The 22,364-nt window shown below is 38.0% G+C and overlaps 1 protein-coding gene across 4 annotated transcripts in view; it reads left to right on the top strand.

Annotated features, from left to right (window-relative positions):
• Window positions 1-22,364, top strand: part of LOC149800290 (uncharacterized) — a 43,576-nt gene that overhangs the window by 35 nt on the left and 21,177 nt on the right. Inside the window, exons 1-2 of one of the 4 annotated variants that reach the window (XM_089959894.1) lie at window positions 14,831-14,958; window positions 16,184-16,241. In XM_089959894.1, the coding sequence (XP_089816020.1) occupies window positions 16,184-16,241 (58 nt within the window). In that variant the 5' untranslated portion in view covers window positions 14,831-14,958. Of the gene's footprint in view, window positions 1-14,830; window positions 14,959-15,048; window positions 15,560-15,600; window positions 15,893-16,183; window positions 16,242-22,364 lie in introns of those variants that run through there. The other 3 variants (XR_016421356.1, XM_089959891.1, XM_089959893.1) reach the window with 3 other exon arrangements.

Genomic DNA, 22,364 nt, shown 5'->3' with positions numbered 1-22,364 from the left:
AAACAAGCACATAGATATTTGCATAATTTTTTTTAATTTTCTAGTCTTTACATCACGGATATAATTCGAACCACGAGAAACAAAGATACGAATGTATTTACATAAGTTTACCTATAAGTGTTGAATAGGCTACAGCATTAGCAAAGAATTTAAAATGAATAACACACAGAAAACATTTTGAAATTAAGTGATCGAATATCCTAAGGTTCTGTAATATCGAAACTTTTTCAGCAGTATAATATAATTCTGCTTAAATTTCAATACTTTTATCGAAATTGCTATTCGATCAGCTAGTCGGCAGAATAAGTGTCGGTAACTTTTTCCCAATTACAGGCTATCCTAACTCTAATACAAGTTAAATGGCTAAAAATGATTAAGAATTAAATTTGCAGTGATCACAAATTAAAAGCCTGGGCGTATATATTTTGCTTAACATTCACTAGGAGTTAAAGTGTTTTGAATTTCACGTGTACATGGACGCATCAAAACGTCTGGGCCATCTTTCCTCAGACATTTAGACAATGTTCAGTAGTGCAATGTAAAAGAAAAACAAGCAAATTATCATTGGAGACGAAACCACTTAGGTACGGAAACAAAAATTGTCAAGAAATGCTTCCATCAGATATAATCATGCAAACATTTGAGCGCTTTCTTTGTGTTTATTGTTTGTCTTCTCGCTGTTTTTCTTTCACTTTTGATAAAGACTCTTTCAGGGTAGAAAGGGCTTGGGGGAATTAAATACTAGTTTCCACTGTTGTTTTTTTGGGGGGGTTGTAAGGTTGTTTAATATATATATATATATATATATATATATATATATATATATATATATATATATAATGTAACATAAATGTTATGAAATACTGTTAGTATTACGACAAAGGCCAATCATATTCGCATGCAATCAATTTTCACGGGAGGAATTTATCCGCAGAATGAAATATCCACTAATCTGTATATTCTGTCTAAAGAAACATTTTAATTACGAACAGTGTCATGACTGCTAAATTTAGTAACCGTAACAGATTTTAACATCGGGAAAATGTATAATTTAGTAGTCGTCCAGAAATATGAATTTGCTGTATAAATACATTTGAGACGTCTAATCCAAGAAGTCCAGAATTTACTTCGTTCTGTTCTTTTCAGCATATATATCCGTAGCACGTTGAGAGAGATTTTAAGCTAACACCGTGAGTTCCCACCCAAATGTAAAGTTTCCCGATATGGATTAACAGCCAAATGTACATTTCTCCCTATATGATCGGGGTTGTGGGTGGTTGTTTAATAATCCACAAATCAAAAATAAATAATAAAGAAATCAACGAAAATAAGTGGAAAGAGTCTTTACTTTATGCATACACTCAGATCTACTGTCAAACGAAAGATGCACTGAGGTACATTTACATAAAAGGTTTAACCACATACCAAGATGTCAAAATAAATGGAATCTCTCTCTCTCTCTCTCTCTCTCTCAGCTAGAAAACATGATGCGTATCCTAATGTTCTTTATTGAACGACAATACAAATTCCGAAACTAAACAGGATGAGGATTGTATAGACGAAAATGCGACAAAATGAACAAACAATTGACTGGAAATTAAATCATGTATCACCTGACAAAGGATAAATATCCTCAATGTGGGGGCAAACTGTCTGAAATAAGATCACAGTCGGTGACTCTTCGTAAACAAGAAATTAGTTGAAGGTCATACGAGTTCCTTATTCCTGTCATTGCACATACTGGTATTTGAGGTGTGGCTTGATAAATACCTGCTTTTCTTGTTACCTGTAAGGTAATATCCTCTATATTTATTGGCACCGTCATAGATCGTCTATAATTATTGACTGCATGATTGACCTGGATGAATTTAAATGCATATGTACTTACTTAATTTGGACGAAAGTCGCTTATTAGGAGTGACTATCATGTGCAACTACGATAAAGGCTTAATTTGGATGAAAGTCGCTTATTAGGAGTGACTATCATGTGCGACTACGATAAAGGTTCGGCATTTTTATTTGGGTTTTGTGGATATTTTCTCCGCCAACCAAGCAAGCTTGGGTCGTATTAAAAAACCCCGCATGCTGTTTGTCGGTCTCCTTATGTCCTGACAGCTGTTACATTGTTATTTTTTTATCAAAGTTATGTTCATTTGCTTATTTTTTTTGTGGGCAGTCTCTAAAATACTGCCAAAGAAGTGCTCCGAATCAGATCTTTGTGGGATTAACTTACGCCGCAGTTTTAGATTTTGATTTTTTGTGTATCGAACAAAATGTTTGTTTTCAAAAAGCATGTACAAAGGAGCGGCTTTAGTATTATATACTTAAGTGTGAAATATGGGCACTTATTGAGGAAACAATTTTCATATTTTTCATTCCCCTATTTTCACATGTGAAAATTATAGCCGTTCATTTTCACATATGAAAATATACAATTTCTCATCATGACATGGTACGCTTGATTGTGCGTGCCTACAAAAGTTGTACCTGCAGCACAAAAAAAGTGAGTGCTTTGTGGGCTACAGTAAATAAATAGTAACTGTCGTATATTTCAGACATGAAAATTAATCTTTGATAAAGAAAATCAACCAGACGTCTCTGTTTATGTTCCTACGTTAACACCGAATATATAATGGTACCAAAAAAGGATATAGTTCGCCACTCTTTGCTTCGCCACTCGTTAAAACTATGACGTTTTTGGTACCACACGATGAAATATATCCGGTGTCAACGAAGCAGAAAAAAAAGAAAATATCCTCGACGATGTAGCCTATTGATTTTTGTGATCTTAATCTGGGCTTCGCGGTTACAGTATCCGAGTTCGATCAGTCAGCAGCATGTCAATTAGGTTTTCAGTTTTACCGCTTTACCTGAATATGATAGGTCCAAATACGCACAAGAAATTCATGTGTAAGATTCTAATTACTAATTGGCTGCAACCGTGGGAAACCTTGACACATGCTCGACAGTTTCCGGTGCAAGCAGTGTAGGCAGTTCGATTTTATAGGGTTTTTAAAAACAAATTGTGCATCCTGCCAGTAATATTTGTCCTGATCTAATCCTATTTATATAGCAGTGTCGTATGGGGTTTTACAGTCGGTGATTTTGTGTTCACATTTACTTTATTTTGGTGTTCTACATAGTTTTCTACCTTTGTTCGATGTGTACCGTAAACCCTGCCACTTTTGATTAACTTTGTTTCAGATAATACTGAATAGTTCTGAAACGCTGTATGATGCATTTTTATATGTAGTTTCGTTCAGGTTGCATTTCGCTTCTGCACAGTGGCGTACTAAGGGCAAATGGCCCCCGGGGCGACGATGATGGCCGCATAAATGATTTTCCAGCCCACCTCAACTGCGTTAGTACGTTACTGTTTTCGCATCAACTTTCTAATTACCCAGTTTGCTGATGTAGTATTGGATGCATAAAACATCAACTGGTTTGCTTTGGTGTTTTATTAGTTTCAATATATACCGTGCCTAGATAATTATATAGTATGTTTTTTGAATGGTCAGTTGCCAATGATTGTAGGACACGGTGTGAGTGGCTCAGTGTTACTGCTATGTATATTGGATATTTCCTGATCACATTTAGCACCGATATGACTCAGTAAGCTCGACCGTGTAGATTGCGTAATTGTGTTGTTCATATTTCCCCTTGAAAACAGATGTTCAATTGTGGCCGTACCACTCCTCCTGCAGTTTTGTCAGAGTTTTTAGTTTACTGCGTAATTGTTGTTGTGTTGGCAATGCTTATTTTCAATGCACGTTAGCATTGTCGATCTAAGCCCAGTTGTATCGTCTTCTTCTTGTTCCTAGTTGTGCGATTTTAAAATCTATTTTCTGGGTGGGGCAGAACAATTGCTTACCTGGCGTAAACAAGTAGTTTATCGATTGCACAGCCCTCCCGACTGGAAAGATAAAGATTTAATAAAACCCTGGCGCGCTATTCTGTCTGGGCATATACTAGTGTAATCTCTCCTTCCTTTTTTATAATTCAAATCACCCCATCCCGCAAAAACACAATATGAGATTCACAAGTATGTACTTGTGTCGTCCGCTATTCCAAGTGTATATTGAGTTAGCTCTCTCGTACTTGGCCTGGGTTGTAGCTTGAAACATGATACTTTAAAAAAGATAATGTTTTAAGCTCATGTAGTTTTATGTGCATGGAGATCAATAAATAAAATTTAATTCTAAATGTGAAATTTAAGACCGCACACATTTATCTATGATTCAAGTCTTGCATTGTATTTCTTTTTTTTTTTTCTTTTTTTTTTTTGATGATGGCTAAGTTAGACACCCTTCGGTTCCCAGAGGTATTACCAAAAACATGTTTAAACTAGTTCTAGCTAGGACGTGCATAAGACATGCCCTCAAATAATTACCGAGTTCCGATCCATAACCAAGTTCAAGGTCATAATTACATTATTCTAGTATGCAGAAATGTATTTCCGGATCTTGAACGGCCCTACTGAGAAATTATTAAACACCCTCAAACAGTCATCCAAAACGCTATTGACGAATGTTTTATATAGTGTTAAAAGGCAGAAGAATAAAACATTAAAATGAAATTTTCTTATTTGGATCAAACCACTTATAAATTTGCTAAGCACTTTCTAAGTTAAGAAGTAGAGTGGAAACAAGCCCTGTAAAGTAGATGCATGATAGTATGAGGCGCCGTAGCGGACAAAACCGGGTCCAATCAGACCGCTGCCGTTGAAGTTCTAGTGTCAGATGTCCAGAATTCGAATTTCGACGTGTTGTATCAAAAATTCTTGTCCTGAAAGTTTCTATGTGGAGGTTTTAGAATGTGTCGTTTGAATTACACGGCGCTGGTTGAAATTTCAATTTCATACGTCGAGAATTCTTATTTACATATAGGTTGAAAGAGTTTATGTTGAAAGTTCCATTTCATATGTTGAGTATTTAGATTTAATCTGTTGAATTACACAGCGCTGGTTGAAAATTTGATGTCCAATGTGGAGTTTTGAGATTGTATCTTCATAACTACACGGCGGTTGTTGAAATTTTAATGTCATATGTCGAGAGTTTCAATTTAACATGTTGAATTACATTGATTGTGCTGAAAGTTCCATTTCGTATGTTGAGTTTTTAGACTGTATCTGTTGAATTACACAGCATTGGTTGGACATTTCATTGTGCTTGTCAAAATTGCTATTCTTATATGGTGAAATGACGTGTTGGTGTTAAAAGTAACATTACACAATGTCCACTTGAACGTTTCAAAATAATATCGAGTATTAAGATACATAATTCGTGCATTCAGTTATGAGGCGCCATTACATGCATTTGCAGTTTGAAAGTTACCATTCACAGGTCGAGAATTACTATGAATTTCTTCGCAAGAGGTCGCTCTCGTGAACCGACCGCGTTATTTTTAAACAAGGAGGCTGCTTCTCGTTCCTGTGAAATTCAACAGATGAAATCTAAATACTCGCTACATGAAATGGAACTTTTACCACAAACAGTTGCATACATCGTGTGAATTAGGGATTCTCAACATATGATATTGAAATTTCAAGCACCGCTGTACAACGTTGACATAGGAAATAGAACTTTAAATCACCACTTGATAATTCAACATATAAAAACTAAAATTTCGATCAATAGAATGGGACTTTAAGGACATACAGTTTGATCGAACACGTGATATTGGATTGCTCCACATATGACATCGAAATTTCAACAGCAACTTTCTCATTGAACAAGCTTTTGTCCCCTACGTCGCCTCATATGATAGCCTCGTTCATATGCACGCAACCACGTCCGATATATTGATGGTATAAGACAATATTCAAGTTTGCTTGGTTTGGAGGGGTTTGGTATTTTACCGTATGTAAGTACAAGAAGGTCATTTCGTGCCGAGGCAAGTAAAGATCCTTGTTCAAGGAAATACCAAGGAACCCTACACGAAGGTGATCAGACGACGAGATTAAAACCCGCCCGCGTCTGGGTGCGAGTCCGACAGGCTAACAACTGAACCACTACAGCTGCATTCGGAGTTTAATTAAATTCAAACTCGAAATGTGGCCTTTAGGCTGGAAATAATGCCAACCAATCACATGCAAAATCACCTCATTAACATCCGTGGATCTCGCTTTGTATTAAGCTTTTCTGAAATCTTAATTATTTAAGTCTTTCGAACATGTTTGATCATCGATCTAAAACTACCATCTATTATAAAAGAAGCAGCAGTATCCTTATGGAGCTTTTAAAGGCCGGTTACCGTGACAGCTTCGTGCAATGTCAGCACATTATCATACTAAGATTCCTCCAATAGCCACACAGGCTGAAATCGCACGCGTGGTCGCTGATGAACGACACCATTTTCGGATCGCACGTGCTATTGCCGATGAGACTGTTGTTCATGATCCTTGAATAATCCAGAATCACAAGCGCAGCCGTGATCTTCAAGATTACTGGGCAATCGTTCCAAACATATACAAACCAAGCAGAGACACCGTGAAGCGTCTCTCGAATATGCGTCTAGGAATCGGCAACTCATTCCTGACAGTGCTGTTAATTCCTTTGACTGAAACAAAGTCTTGCAGAAGATTCGACTATCCATGGCGAGAAGCGCATGATACAGTGCTGATTAACTATTGCTAAGCAACACGGATGGCTTAGTGGTGAGGTATCATTATGTGTGGATAAGATATTTCCCCCAACTGGTGTACAGGCACAGCAAGTACATGCGTAAAATGTTTCTATGCATGGATGTATTTCACAGTTAATCGCGGACCAGGACTTTTACTGCGGTGGAATTAACTAAAAGCCACAGCGTGCAATTACGCCAGAACCGGTCTGGACAAGCGCTTATTCTGATTTGAGTTACTAATCTGCATATAATTGTGATATCAATGCGAATTAAATTTTGTATTTCCTACAAAAGTTATAAAACGAAATTCCTAATAGTGTGATGAATAAACTAAGAATTGTATCATCATTCATTAATGGTATATATTACTGTATAAGCAGCCCTTAGATTTGATTAGATCAATATCCTGCATGGTCCGGCATTTAGGTGTTTTTCGCACGTTACTTTGCCACTGGCTCCTTATCCTCTTTCATATTCCAACATCTTGGTATATTTTGCTCGATTAAATTCAGCATATGAAAAGGATGTCTTGCGTTGTTATCGTTGTTTTTAGTTTAGTTCTAGTAATTATGTATCTGTGGTACTGTGTCTGTATCGTGCTGTCGCTGGATTTTTACGAGTATCTCTCAGAATTCAGAAGGATCCTCTCATATGGCAGTGTTTCTCGAAGTAGCAACCTCACTTGGGGAAATCTTAGATGGTCGGTTATAACAAAAATAACCTTTACCCCAAAATTCACCATCCCTTTCCTTTTTTTTCACAAAGTATGTGGTTATTGCAATTGTCCTTGTATTTATTTGATTTTATTCTCTTATCCACTATTTTTTTTAAATTTAATTTTAATGCATGGATCGGATTGACGCTAATATAAAAAAGCCCGTGTGTCCCACCCAGTCACGGTATCCTGACACCAGTCTGACCAGTCCTAATAACCTCTTAATGCGGAGCGCCAAGCTAGTACCATTTCTATAATCTTTTGTATGACCTGGCCAGGGTTCGAACCAGCAACTTCCCGCACCCGAGGCCCGACACTCTAACAACTTAAGCCACCGGAGTGGTCGGCAATGAGTATAAAATTATTCAACACACGAGCTCGAGGTACAAAGGTGCATTATGTAGCGTAATACATATTTTTTTGTTGTTAGTATACAAGATAAGAGACAATTGCAACTACTGCTACTACAACTACGTCAGTTCTCACCAAGTGTTACTACTTATCATAGTAGTAGTAGTGGCGATTGTGGTTGTGGTAACAATTATCCATATGCTATGAAATACAAACAATATATTGCCTGTATGTTTTTCCCAGGAGATAATAGACTTACATACTTCTGTAGGGAGTGTGTGATAAATGTTTACCCATTGCCAATAGCAACCTGCACCTCGTGATATATCCTTCTTGTTAAAAAGGCAGAACTTCAGTTATCACCAACAAGGAAGTGAAAATGCTATGTATTTTCTGAATTGTTTGGCAAAGTTGGTACGAAGACGGGGCAAAATGCTTAAATGTTTTTTTTGAAATTCGTTACTCGATAGGACACAAAATACGCCCAAGCACGAAACACGAAACTATCTTGGAGATTATCACTCGAGATGATAAGAATATAAATAAAGCAGCATAAATTTTACATTATGTTTATTTCTGGGAAAAATTGTCAATAAGTAATATAATACGGCCACCTTATTTCGAGCCCAAGATCGTCAGTGACTTGTTTACAAGTAATACACCTATACCCCTCCCCCCTCACTTTCTCTCTCTCTCTCTCTCTCTCTCAGCTTATGCATACTGTTATGGTATATTATCCTAATCATCCGTCAATGTGTCAATGGCCAAACAACTTGAAATGAGATAGGATGAAATCAAATTAGAAAAAGATGATCTGAAACGTTATACTGATCAGCTTTTAAATACGAAAGCATTGTCATTTATTACTCGCACCTATTTAATAAATTATTGTTCTTGCAAATATATTATCTGGCGATAAATCTTTCATCGAAGGTTTGCCATATCATGTCCAATCCAAGCATTTTCATTAATCTCGGGAAGGCAATTTACTTTGGATATTTTTGGTGCAAAAATACCTACATTCCGCAAAATTCACCAGACCTACTATGTGAATATTATGGGTTTCAGGAAGAAAACTCTCTCCAATATTAAGTAATTTTTTATACCTTTTAATTAATAAAAACCGGAGTAAAGTGGGGGAGGGGAAGAAGCCCAATTTCAAAGATTAAGATGGAGGGTCCTTGTAGATACCAGCAACTTAAGACTGTTAATGCGTGAACCGATTATGTCCAAAATTTGCTATGCATAGCCCCCTACTTAGAATGTTTTTGTATTCGAATCCCCGTATCACGGTTTCAAGTCAAGGATCTTTACCAACAGAAGCAAAAGTCGGAAAGCCGGCTATTTTGGCACCGGATAGTTTGGTACCAGCCGTTTTGGCGCCGGCAGTGTTGACGCGAGATAAAAGATGTTGCGTTTATCCGTTACGTATTAGATGTTTGAGCGTGCCAGCTCGGAGCTGCATCAAAGATATATCGGTTTTAACACGTTACCGTATATATTTGCTTATAGAATGAATTCTTCCTTAACAATTCAATAACTATATTCAAGTAACCTAATCTCCCTTGCGATTCAAGGGGAAATGCCTGAAAAGATTATATCGGGAAGTTATCTAACGATGTAGGAAGGAAATATAAGCCGTTCCCCTACAACCTACTGTTCGCGTATCAATTGTTATACCTAGCTCATATCGAATGTTGGAAGTAGCACATGATCGAGTAGATTAATTTCTACGTTTGATTCAGGCGAATAACATGAAAATCGCATTTTGATTTTTGGTCAGCATTCAAATATCAATTGGAGTGATCAAATAGAGAACATTTGGCTTGGCTCCTGTCCTTCCGTTGAAGCTGCCCGTCAAAGATTCCAAGAAGAATTTGGAATGGATCACCCTAACATTTGGATTAGAGTCATTCAAAAGGGGCGCGACGCAGTATATGAGCAATTCATCCAGAGCCAAGACAGCCGACAATAAAAACTGCGGCGCCAAAAAGGTCTTGCTTGAAAACGGAGGACCTGTACCTGAACATGGCCGTGAATGCCCCTTTATAGGACCCAATCGATAACTCAGGTGGACACCTCTTTCGTAGCGACGCCAATACGAATGTTTTAGCAAAGTTTAATGACGAATGCGACGGTATCCAGCTAACTGACCTGATGGGCCTACGCCCCAAGTGGTACTTGATCCCATAAGCCGACAGTACTATTATCAAGAAAGCCAAGGTGGTGGCGCATGCCAAGGAACAAAGACACGACATATACCTATAGTTTCTCCAGAAGAAAAGTGTTCCGGCATATCATGGCCGCCATACTCAGCGACCATCACAGGCTAGGGGTATTCCGTCTCCCCGAGGAGAGTTCCTCTTCCTTGGATACGACGAAATGGATTGCTTGTGACGGAATCAAGTCGCGTGCCTGCGGTCACATCTGAATACCACAGGAACTGCTTCAGCAACTTCAAGAGTACCTCACCGAGTTTTGACCAGACCAAGTATTAGGTGGTATAACTTACAGCTCCTCGCGATGTAAGCCTCCAGAAAGAGTGTGCACAGACGGCTGGCCCGAGATGTCGAACTGGTCAGCCAAGCGGTAAATTTCAAGCGACCACACGGGATCGATAGCACGACTTGTCCTACACTGCATCTCCACAGGCACATTCAAATATTATACAGGGCCCGGAGTGGCTTTAGCGATCTCCAACGTGCGTTGCAGACGCCATGGTTGGTCACAAATAGCATCTACCAGCCTTGTGCTAGCAAACGAGGTAGCCTCTCAGAACAACCAGCAAGGTTTGTAACGGCTAAACCCACTCGACGTTATTCCCAGCAACTTCGCTCTTCGGAAGCAGAAAAGTAACAGCTCCAGGAAATATTATTGCCCAAACAGTCGCTCATCTAAGATTTTATTGAACCGTTCTACAATATCCGGTGTTCCGGCCTCGCTTCAACGAACGCATAAATACTCACGTCCGTGATCAGCATGCAGCAGCTCAGGATACCGGTGTGACTGTCAATTGTTGATTCGCGTCAGCGTGACTGCATGCCCGAAAGCCTCGTTGGTCTTCCGCCCAACTTTATCTTCCTGACCGAGGCTCTAACATTCGGACAGGCACCTGCGGGTCAATCTGCGCTTAAGCGTGTTTCCTAGCCACTCATTGGGGGACGAGGTTTTCGCTACAAGAAGCCGCTAGGTGGAGGTTACGTTGTTCACTTTGTGCCGGTTGCGGAAATCTTGGATGCAAAAGTACGCCAATCAGTCCTCTATGATTCGACGTCCACGCGGTTGATAGGAGCCTTGCCTCGCTTTGGGCAGCCAGAGGCGTCAAATCCTGATATTGAACCTCGTACTCTGCTCTCTCGTAGTTGTGACGTGGTAGTTGTCTCTCTACAGGATACATGCCCTAAGACAAAACCGGCAACTTCCCGAGGCTAACCGCGATGTCGCCTAAACTCCACCTACACTCATATATTTGCTTGCCCCACAGACCATGAAGATTCACCAGAGCTAGCTCATACCTCCACCTAGTGAAGTACCATACGGTCTGCGATAGTTTTGGTCTTTTGCTTGCAGATCAGGCAGTACGACGTCATTTCGGAGCGTGCCTTGAGGCACAAAATAGAGTCATGGCGTAAAAAGTATGTGCTTCACAGCCAATGCGGCCGTGGTCGGTGGAAATACGACGCTAAACTCGTCGGGTTTTATACGCCGTGAACGTAACGCTTAATTTTGGTAGTTTCATCAACAACGGAGATGCGTTCACCGTCTATCTCGCAGGCTTCTACATATAAAACCTCCAAGTTTTATGTCAAGCTGTTTCCATATTCATCTGGTATGAGGGACTTAGCGAACCAGCGTCTTAGACGCTTTAACTGCTTTCAGAAACCGCAATTAGAACTTGCTCCGACCCGACAAAGATATGACAGAGTGGCCATGCGTGCGTGACGGCGAAGTAATGGCGCAGATAGCAAAATAGGCGCCTGCATCGCCAGAGGGTATACGCTACTGATGTAGGATGAAGTCAGCGGGTACCAGTTTGTTCCACGGAGGTACTAGGTCGCGGTCCAGATTACTATCGAGCAAGTGAGGTCACCCCTACCAATAGAAACCTATTTACGGTTAGCTGGGAATACTCGCACTTACGCTACAGCAGAAGGTGTCTTATCGTGGGAGGGAGGGAATGATTATCACTACAACCACTGCGCGGGGTTTGGCAACGAGCCCGGACCCGGTCTGTTGCCATTATAGAATGAAATTCTCACGTTCACTCGTCAGAATCCGGAAAACCCTGTTCTTTCTCCAACAGTTTTGTTTCATAGTCATCGACCTAAAAAGCAATAATTTTGAAGGTTACGGATAGACGGCTTCGTGGCTTTAACACTAGATGAAACATCGAGCGACCGTTTCCAGCATCATGTCATAACACGGGTAACCAACTTGATGTCATTCCTTTGTCATTACTTAACACGTGTGTATTTAAGCTATTTTACAGACACAAAACGTTTGATTTGCGGACCTCTTAAATCCAGTCAAGCTTGATTCCGGCCAATGTAAACTGTGACAGTCATATTGTCCGATCTGAGCCGTATGAAAAGAAATGCTTTGAAGAAATCTCGGTGTAAATATAGCGATCCAGCTAGGAGTAGTAACAATAACAAGATTTTCAAAATGACTGTAAATGGTGCCATACTAAAGTTCAGATACACACGCTTTTAATTTAGGACCATCTAGATGTAACAAGAAGTCTTCTGGTGAAGACGCTTTGTTTCTGTGACTTTCTGTCAATGAGAAGTAGTGATAAAAAGATTTTTAAGTTGACTGCTTCATGACTACATTGGTCGTTAGACTGACAACATTTTCACTGACTAGACATCATAGAAAGTATTCCGGTGAAAACCCGATGGTAATATGACTTTGCGTTCATGAATAATAGCGATAGACGGATGTGTAAGATTGCTGCTATGGCAGCCACATTTGATGTCAGACATCACTTTTATTTAGTGCCATATAGAAATCATAACAAGTTTTAATTGTTTATATTTTGTTTTTCAAGTTTGTGAAAACCCACGTTGATATCACCGTTTATTCAGGAGCAGTAGCGATACCATTATTGTTAAGATGGCCGCTGTGGTAGCCATATTGGGATCCGGAGAGGCACCATTTTCATTTAGGACTAACTAGATATCATATCATTATGACTTTCCATTCAGGACGAGATTTTAAAGATGGCCGCTGTGGAGGCCATAATATAAATCCGTATTCATTTAAAGCCAATTACACCAATGAATAAATATGTGTTTAAAGTTTTATGCCAATCCCTGATGCAGTTCATGAGTGATATATATATATATATATATATATATATATATATATATATATATATATATATACGACATTTGTTTTCGCACCAGGAGGTGTCTTCGTGCATTTTTAATTATCAACACCATCCAACATCTGCATTAAACTTGTCAAAAGCTAAGTATTATATTCCAAAGGTGTGTAGCCTAAAAGCGATATTTACGACTCCGTTAAGTTTTGTTAAACATTCTGTGTTTTATTTTCAGTAGCGAAATGGTCTTTGGGATTATTATTTTTGTATAGTTTTATGTTTGTACCCCTTTGATTATACTTTGCAAGCCTGTCATTTTGTTGACTTAAATTTAGACCAGCCGGTGTCCCCTAGGCCCTTAGGTTCAGGCCACCCGCAACAAACAGATATTCCAGGACATTGAATCGGACTCAAACCAACGGGCAGACAGCTGTGTAGTCGACAACACGTTCGACATCAGTAACCGGTCGTTCCAAACACCACTGCATGTTGGTGAAAACTCGCTGACAGTTCCATGGAAGGTCTTACGGACGGTATTAATCCGAATGCCCTACTAGTTATCACGTTGTACAGCTGGGAATAAAAACGTAGTAAACGCATGCTTAATGCCAGCGAACAGTATTCCAATACTGTCAAAAACCAAAGATGACAAGACTTGGAATTTGTGTAGTTTGCGATAGAAAACCAACCATTGTCCAGCAGCTGTAAGCCTGTTTGGCAATTAGTTTGTAAAAGGCAGAAAACCTCACAATCACCCATCTGTACCCGGTTCCATTTTTGCCACTTAGATTTATATACAAATAAAGACTGGAGCAGCTTTCCAGTATATCATTATGTACTATCAGATTCATGGATATTTGGTCAATAGTTGTGCAAAAATACATAATTCCTCTAATACCTTTTGTATATCAAAATTAAAAGTTACACTGCATGATAATAAGTAGCAACTTTTGTACAAAACAAAACACCCCGGTTTCAAAACGACAACGGTACGAAACACCCCGGTTACGAAACGACCAGGTTACAAAACGATTGACATCCCTAGAAACCAATATTCTTACTAACTTGTGTTAAAGTGTACATTTGGCGTATCATTTGACCGACATTCCAATTGTTTGAAAAACATATGGCCTTCGTGTATTAATTAAAAACTCCATTACTTTAGAATTACATCTCTCTCTCTCTCTCTCTCTCTCTCTCTCTCTCTCTCTTATTATTTAACTACTGACTTTGAATTTTTGTGTAATGGATTGTCAAATTGTTCTAACCTTGAAATACTATTCCAGTGGAAAGGAACTCGTCGGTTGTTAAAACACCTTTACAATCTAATTGTACATTAAACGTTCAGGCAATATACATTTGTATTTTAAAATTCCAGAAATAGTATAAATACATGATTTAATTCTAAGGCACAAATTCAAGTCAAGGTCATATAGAAAGGACCCTTTTCCACGTACAATTTTGTAAACCTCTAAATCCGCCTTTAAGTCCCCTTCAGGCCCTTGAAGCTGACAATTTGAATCCCTAACATAATGATAGTTCCCTCTTAAACAAAAAACTTATCGTCATGTTTAGAGTTTTTAATTATAAATGAAAACCCTACGATAAAAATAAATTACCAGGTACACACGATGTTTATGGTAGGCGAACAAGTATCGACAAGTTCAATCAAAAAGGTTAAAGTAACGGAGATAATGTTGTAAACACGGTCGAGACAAATTTTTACGATTAATGTAGTTAGATATCAACGATCCCATTGGTTATTTTATCAGCAAATACCAGACGAGTATATATCAAATATACAAAGTATATTGCTTAAATATTTCGGATTATAAATCGGGTATCTCGAAATTTCCGTTCAGTCAGGTTAGGAAAATATTAAACACAGTTTTTATATTCGAATCATTTTATAAAGCTTTAAATTCGACAAGACGGGAAAAAAGTAAGTAAACATACTTTCTTTCATGCTCCTTCCCTATTAAAATGAAGATTTCCATTCTGTCTTTTATATATTTCTTGTTGCTTCACTATTAACAACTGGTATACGAGAATTACTACTACTACTACTGATGCTACGTTTGCTACTGCTGCAGCTATCTGTATTACTAATATAATACAGCTGTCTCTACTACTTCTACATTTTGTACGACTACTACTACTATTATTACTCATTTTGATGGACACTTGCTTTGCAACTCTGCGGCTCTACCTTCAATCCTCGAAGCCTGTATATGCAAGGATCAGTGGCTATCCAACCAAGAGACTATGTTGCTTCAGATGTGCATCTTTCCTTCATGTAAAAGACCAATCAAATAGAGCAAACTTCTTGACTATCAAACGCACTCAGGAACTTCTTATTGTTTTGCTGTTGTTTTTGTTTAACGCCATTTTTCAGTGCATGATTGGCTACACATGGTGGCTAGTATAACTGGTGGAGGAATAACCCGGGAAAACCCTAGCAAGAACCACTGACCCACAGGAAGCTACTGGCAAGCTTTCTAATATATCCAGATTGACCAAGACTCGAATCCACCTTGACATTGGTAAGATGGGAGTGATCGGTAAAGGCGAGCACTTTAGACCACTCGGCCATCTGGGGCCCAATGAATTCTTGTGTAATTCACGTACAATGAATAAGGTAATCTACTTGAATGTTGAGTTGGTTTTGCCACTCGGTTTTTGTCTCTGCGGTTCTGGTGTCGAACCCTGGTTGCCGCACCTGCAATAATTACTGGACAACCATTTAATTTCAGTGATTTGTAATGAACATTTCAGTTTCGGCCGTTTTTGCTATTAGTGCTGTCGGCGGTGATATGCTCTATGTTCATGATGGTGATGAAGAGAACAATTCGATGACGACAGTGAGGATCGTGATGGTAAGCGTGATAATACAAGACGAAAATTCATATTCAATACTCAATATTTGCTTTTGCATGGTGGAAAGTGTGTTGTTTTCGTGATGGAAGGTATTTTGTTATTTGATAGATGATGTTTTTATTGTTTTAATGGCAGAGAGATGGCACAAAATGCATCATTGCCTACACGATTATTTATCTGCCAATTATTACATTTAGTCAAATTGGAAAAACAATTATCGTCAGATATTTAATTTTGTCTAATAGTCATTACGACATTTTATTCAACTATGTTTATTTTTGTCATTCTAGATGGAGACTTCTGCTGGCAAGCTGAATTGGGGTGTAAAATATGCCCTCTTTGTAATAGGTAACAACTAATTAATTATTTACTAAAAGATCATTAATTAGCAATTAACTAATTAATTGAAAGACTAAAATATCTTATTTGAAGAAAAAAAATCACACAATGCATCTCGATAATCTATACACAGAGGATAATTAAAGCATGGAGTCAGTATTCATTGAATAACAAAGTAAATTTTTGTTTGCAATAATATAATGTATAGTTTCCTAATGCTGACGGTATTTTATTGTTACACGCACACGGGTATTTACTTGACCGAGCGGTTGTCAAACCCTGGCGCGATTCTCGCTAGAAGTCATAAGTTTCCCCGACTTTCCAAAGACTTCCATACAACCTCAGTTGTAAATCAGAAAGCCCGACGTGTCCATTCTATACCTAAATTTTCCTCTAATTAATGCATGACCACAGATAAACCAAACTGCCAACTATCTATCAACCGTACATCTGCGTGTTTTGGCTTCATTATGTTTCCGTACCACCAACCGTTCATGCCTTAGAACATATATGAGTACTCCCTAACAATGGGAACTATTTTAACTCCGCCACCTTAAGCCAGTCAATGTATGCTTTCCAGGCACATTTCGCCGATGTAACTGCACCATATTCGCCCACATGGCGACATGAACGGTGTCTGTCAAGTCCCTTTTTATTTATGCCCTTGTGTAATTTACCGGTTTAATACCGTAAGTACTGTCCTTGCAGTCACGCTACCAATGTATACCACTAGATTTTAATATGTACTATTTTATGACAGGGACATTCATTTGGTTTTGGTCGGAATTCACTACTAGTGAACCAGGACATCATGGAAACACACTAACACTTCACTCCGCGACGTTTGCTCCTATTAATTAGCTCATTAGTTCGGGCCAGGAATATTTCCATGGCGCCGAATTCCAATAATCAAACAAGTAATCACACAGATCTAAGAAATGCTTAAAACGGGGCACTACAACCAAGTGCACATACTCTAAATTTACTACATTATAATCTAACTAGGTGGATGTATAAGTAATTGTAAAGAGTCTGATTAAAATAGATAGTTCGCTTGAATCGAGTCTGATCCAAATAGATGCACTTTGCATGTATCGAGTCTGATCCAAACAGATAAATTTTGCTTGTATCGAGTCCTGTTTGAGATAGATACTGCTTATATCAAGTCTGATTCAGAAAGATACAATATGCTTATATCGAGTCTGATTCAGATATATAAATTTTGTTTGTATCGAGTCAGTTTCAAATATATACATTTTGTTGTATCGAGTCTGATTCGAATAGATACATTTTGCTTACACAATCTGAAAATTGAGTTTAGGTATTGTATTAAATTATCTAAACTTTTTAAAGATTTTTGACCTTTGTTTACTATTTAGTGTAAAGATGAAGAAAACTTAGAACAGAGTTCACATATTATGGCAATACACTATATATAGCTGGAATGGTTGACAGTTTCCTTTACACATAATATTTTAAGGAGAAAGATATAACACTTCTTGAATATAATTCGTGATCCAGTCAGTGCAAGTATAATCTCATACGCAATAGTAATCGGTCTGAAAAATGTTATATATGTCAATCATTCCAGTCTCTTGATGTAAGGAGTATATATGCAAATCAAATCAGAGAGGAAATGATCTTGCTTGAGATTTCCGTATTTGCTTGAACGGTGCACCGCGTTAAAAGTACTCTCCGTGAAAATCATCCAGATCTTCGCTTGAACGGTGCACCGCGTTAAAAGTACTATCCGTGAAAATCATCCAGATCTTCGCTTACTGAATGAAATAAAAATATTTTATAACAAATACACCTTGTAGAGTTTATTCAGTTGTTAAACTTTGCACCTGTAGATTGTAATGGGAATTGGGTGACAATTTATAATACAGCATAACTTCTACATCATTGATGATAAGATTTTGATGTTTGTGTAATGATTAGAAATATGGATGCAGATATGAACAACTTTGAGTCCCTACAGTAAGTAGTATAGTGTGGCACTTCAGGTCAAGCGGACATTCTATCTTAAACAGAGTATGAAGATTATAGGGTCTAACGAGAAATTATCCTTACGCGCTTACGCTGCCGTTGTTTTTTGTTTTGTTTTTTTCTTTTTAAATGGGAAATTGTAACACTATAAAATGATGCTCCTGTTTGGCGGTTAAATGTAACATTGTCACATAATGGGTCTATCTAGCCTCTAAGAGAAAATCCTACCTTACAAATATTCATAGCTTTAACACGTATTTAACATGGTATGGGGTCTCTGTTTCCTAGTACCATATGATTCCCTCATAAATAAAGTGAAATTCCTTATCTCCTCTACACAACGACCATTCCCTTTACCATTTTCCTAATCCCTTCGCCACTAGCAATATTATCATACATGCAGTGAAGAAAGAAGACAGGATGTAGGGTATACAAAATAGAATTTAAATCCCTTATAAACAAATGTAGCTTCCTTGTCTCCCATAAATCCCACGATGGCCTACTAAGCCAAATAGAAAGTCCTTAGTTTCTCAATAAATTCCCTTCCTATCTCTCATAGACAAAGTAACTACTCCCATATCAGCCTAAAAGTCTTACAATCCCAAGCACAAATATATACAAATATATCCAGCATTAACATAAATCCTACCTTGTAGCCCAAGTTGAGGAAAGGGGTGGGGATGAAGGTTTAGAGTTTCGCCTATCATGCATTTAAGATTCTCACTTTTGCTTTATTTGTTTTGGTGGGGGGTATTCATCATTTTGCCTAGGTTTAACCAATGCGAGGAGTGAAAAAAAGGTTGTTGAGACAATATAATTCGAAACTTAAAGTACAATTAAGTATTTGAAATTTAACATCGAATTTGACCGTAAACTAAGAGTTGTTCCCTCCCCCTTTTTTATTTTTGCCGTAAGACTATAACATACCTATCACTGCTTGATAAACACCGATAGATTATTGCAAATCAAAAAGAATTCACCGTCCGGACTGTGGAAAATACACCACGTTCTCAACAGGTTACATAGTGTACTTCATTTGTTCTTATGTTATTAATTATGCTTTTATTTTGTTATTTTTGCAGTTGTAGATTTTAATTCTTTCACTTAAACGTTTTTGCTAACTCGGTGAGAGAGAGAGAGAGAGAGAGAGAGAGAGACTGACAGCCAAAGAGATTTTGACTACGGAAAATTGCTTTTACAACAACTTGCCGTTAAATGTTTGTTAAGGGTAAAAAAGTAATCATTTTAGACCTCAAATCAATGTTAAATTCTTTTTTGTATGATGGAGAAATATAAAAAATACTGTTTTTGTTGTAATATTCGAAGGTCAAACACTTTATCGCATTGTCTCATTGATTTAAAGCGAGGCTTAGAGTATATGCTTAATGTCAATGGGAAATACTTTGACCTTTCCGCCAATGATTAGAAAAACACTTCAGAAATATTATAGTAGTTACCGTTACACGTTCATGTGCCTTTTTTACCCAATGACGTCTGATGAACAAGTAGTCTGTGTCACCCGATACCGCTTTGGTTTCCATTGCTATGTTGTTGTTGTTGTTGTTGTTGTTGTTATTGTAGGGTTCAACGCCATTATTCAGCACAGGATAGGCTGTACATAGCGGTCAGTATAAATGGTGAAGAATTAATCCGGGACAACCCCGGAAAGAACAACCGACCCAAGAGAAGCTACTGGCAAGCTTTCTCACATACCCACATTGGCCGAATCGAAGACTCGAACCCGCGCATACAGAGGCAAGATGGCAGTGATCTGTAACGGTAATCGTCAAGATATAATAAATTCAAAGGTTATCAAATATTTTCCGTCAATATCGTAAATTCAAAGGTTGGAGAATGTACTGTTTAAAAAATATATGTGAGAGGATATCAGTCAAATGGAATCCTGTGGAACAAATTCTTCCTGTTGTAACTAAGCTTATGTTCTGTTTGTATTTTCTTTTTTTTTTCTCCAAATGTCAGGTCTAAATCGAGTCGTTATAATGTATTCATTTAATAAATGCGATGATATACTTGTATGCCCTCTTCCCTTATGTCAAGATCTTTTCTTGAATTAAAAAAATCTAAGGATAAGTTATTGGTGCTGTGCCATCGTAGCATACGTATCAAGGGTCTGTTCTTGCGCAAAGTTTGTTCAGAGATGATATTGCTCTCGAAACCCAAAGTCGCTCATTTGCTGAGCTTGAGGGGGTACTGATCAAGGACCTGGAGGATGCACCGTCTACAGCCAAGCGCAACAAAGGCAATCTCCAGCGTCTTTCAATTTAACAATGCAAATGCGAACCGTGAGCTTTGCATCCTCATCAATGACCAACAAATAAAACACGACCCGACACCAACATACCTTGGTGTGACTCTGGACATATCATTGACATTCTACAATTACCTGAAGAAACCTTCTGCAAAACTTAGCACTCGAAACTACCTACTCCGCAAACTGGCTGGCTCAGCTTGGGGCGCTGTGCACTGGGCGTCTGTTATTCGACAGCCTATGGAAAGCCGCAGGTACCCGGCGGTGATCACAATTTTTCCCTATATTATTATATAGGCAACAATTAGCGGCTCCGACAACAATTAGCGGCTCCTAAAATGACGGTGATTACAATCTTTCCCTATATTTTTATATGAACTACAATTAGCGGCTCCTACAACAATTAGCGGCTCCTACAACAATTAGCGGCTCCTAAAACACTTTTAATCTACGGCTCCGTTAATAAAAATCGCCAATTTACGGCTCCAGAAACACATGAAGCTCAGTCTACAAACTACAATCACCGGCTCCTTCGACAGTAACGCCGCTGTAATTTTGATCTCCGTCTTTAGTACCGAACGAGATTCGAACGAGATTTCAACTCAAAAACGAGATCTACTTAGCTATTATTTCCAGCTCCTACGATAGTAACGCCGCTGATAATCTTGAGCTCCAATTTAACTAACGAACCGAACGAGATTTAAACTCGTAAACGAGATTTTAATCACGTGCTGTCATATTCGGAATACTATCATCTTATCCGCATCAGTGTCCTTTACCGTTATCGAGCGAAGTGTAGTTTTCAGAATTTGTAACAAGGTATTTTCCATTAGTAAAGAATATTAACTTGCTTTTTTATACTGCAGATATTTTGCTTAGACTAAAAAGTTCTCATATATCTTTACAACACTGGACAGATCTCTAAATTAAGTATCTCATGGGTGGGTGGGGGTGGAAGAACGTTATTGCGGTATTTTTTAAACTGAGGACACTTTGGCAGGATAATGAGCAAAAGTATCATGAAAGCTTGCTAAAAAAAGATCTATAACTATCATTGGACATTTTATCAAAATATAAAATACAGTATTTCTGTTAAAATTTATTGTTTGAAAGCAGGTGTTAAGAACTATCACAGTCATAAGCAGATCATCAGATAACCTACCTGGGAATGTGATTGTGTCATTTGAACAAACTTTACATGAATTCGCTCACTTAAGTGGTGTGTGATGACTCCCACAAATTTGTTTAATGGCTCACATATGAACATGCACCTTGCACAGTATACATTTTTTTAGCCATTCAGCCTTTAACTTTATGTTTAAGTGCTCGGAACAACTTAACTGGTAGAGGTATTACAGTGCAAGTAACTATCAGCATGTGGTTGAAAGTGGCAACAGAGTTACAAAGGAAACAAAAAGTTTCAATAAATATAATTTCATGTGAAGTGGATGGTTAAAATGTTGGCTTTAATTTATTTACTAAGATTGCAGTTATTGTAAAGAATATCCGAAATTGGCATAGGTTAGAAATTAAACCAGTGTATTTTTAGTTAGAAGATGCACTTTGTGCATGAGAGGGCAGATCTGATGAAATATGTTAGGAAAGACCTAAAGATTTTTTTCAATCATATGGAATTAACAGCAAAAATGAGGGCATGCAGGAAGTCCATCTCCAGTAGCAAAACATATACACATTAAGCAGCGAAATGTGTAGCATCAACCAATATTTGTGAAAAATGTAAATCCTTTTAGGAAATAAAGTTGTATATTATTTTCTTCCTTATATCTATGGAATAAAATGCATACATTTTATCAAATCTTTGGAAGAGATTACATTATTGGGACTTGTAAAAAGTAAGGTGAGACAAGTGAATT

Source organism: Sinohyriopsis cumingii, chromosome 5 (assembly GCF_028554795.1).
Source record: "Sinohyriopsis cumingii isolate HCF-2022 chromosome 5, ASM2855479v2, whole genome shotgun sequence".
NCBI lineage: Eukaryota > Metazoa > Mollusca > Bivalvia > Unionida > Unionidae > Sinohyriopsis > Sinohyriopsis cumingii.
The sequence above is the reverse complement of the archived record's forward strand: the minus strand, read 5'-3'. Positions and strand labels throughout refer to the sequence as shown.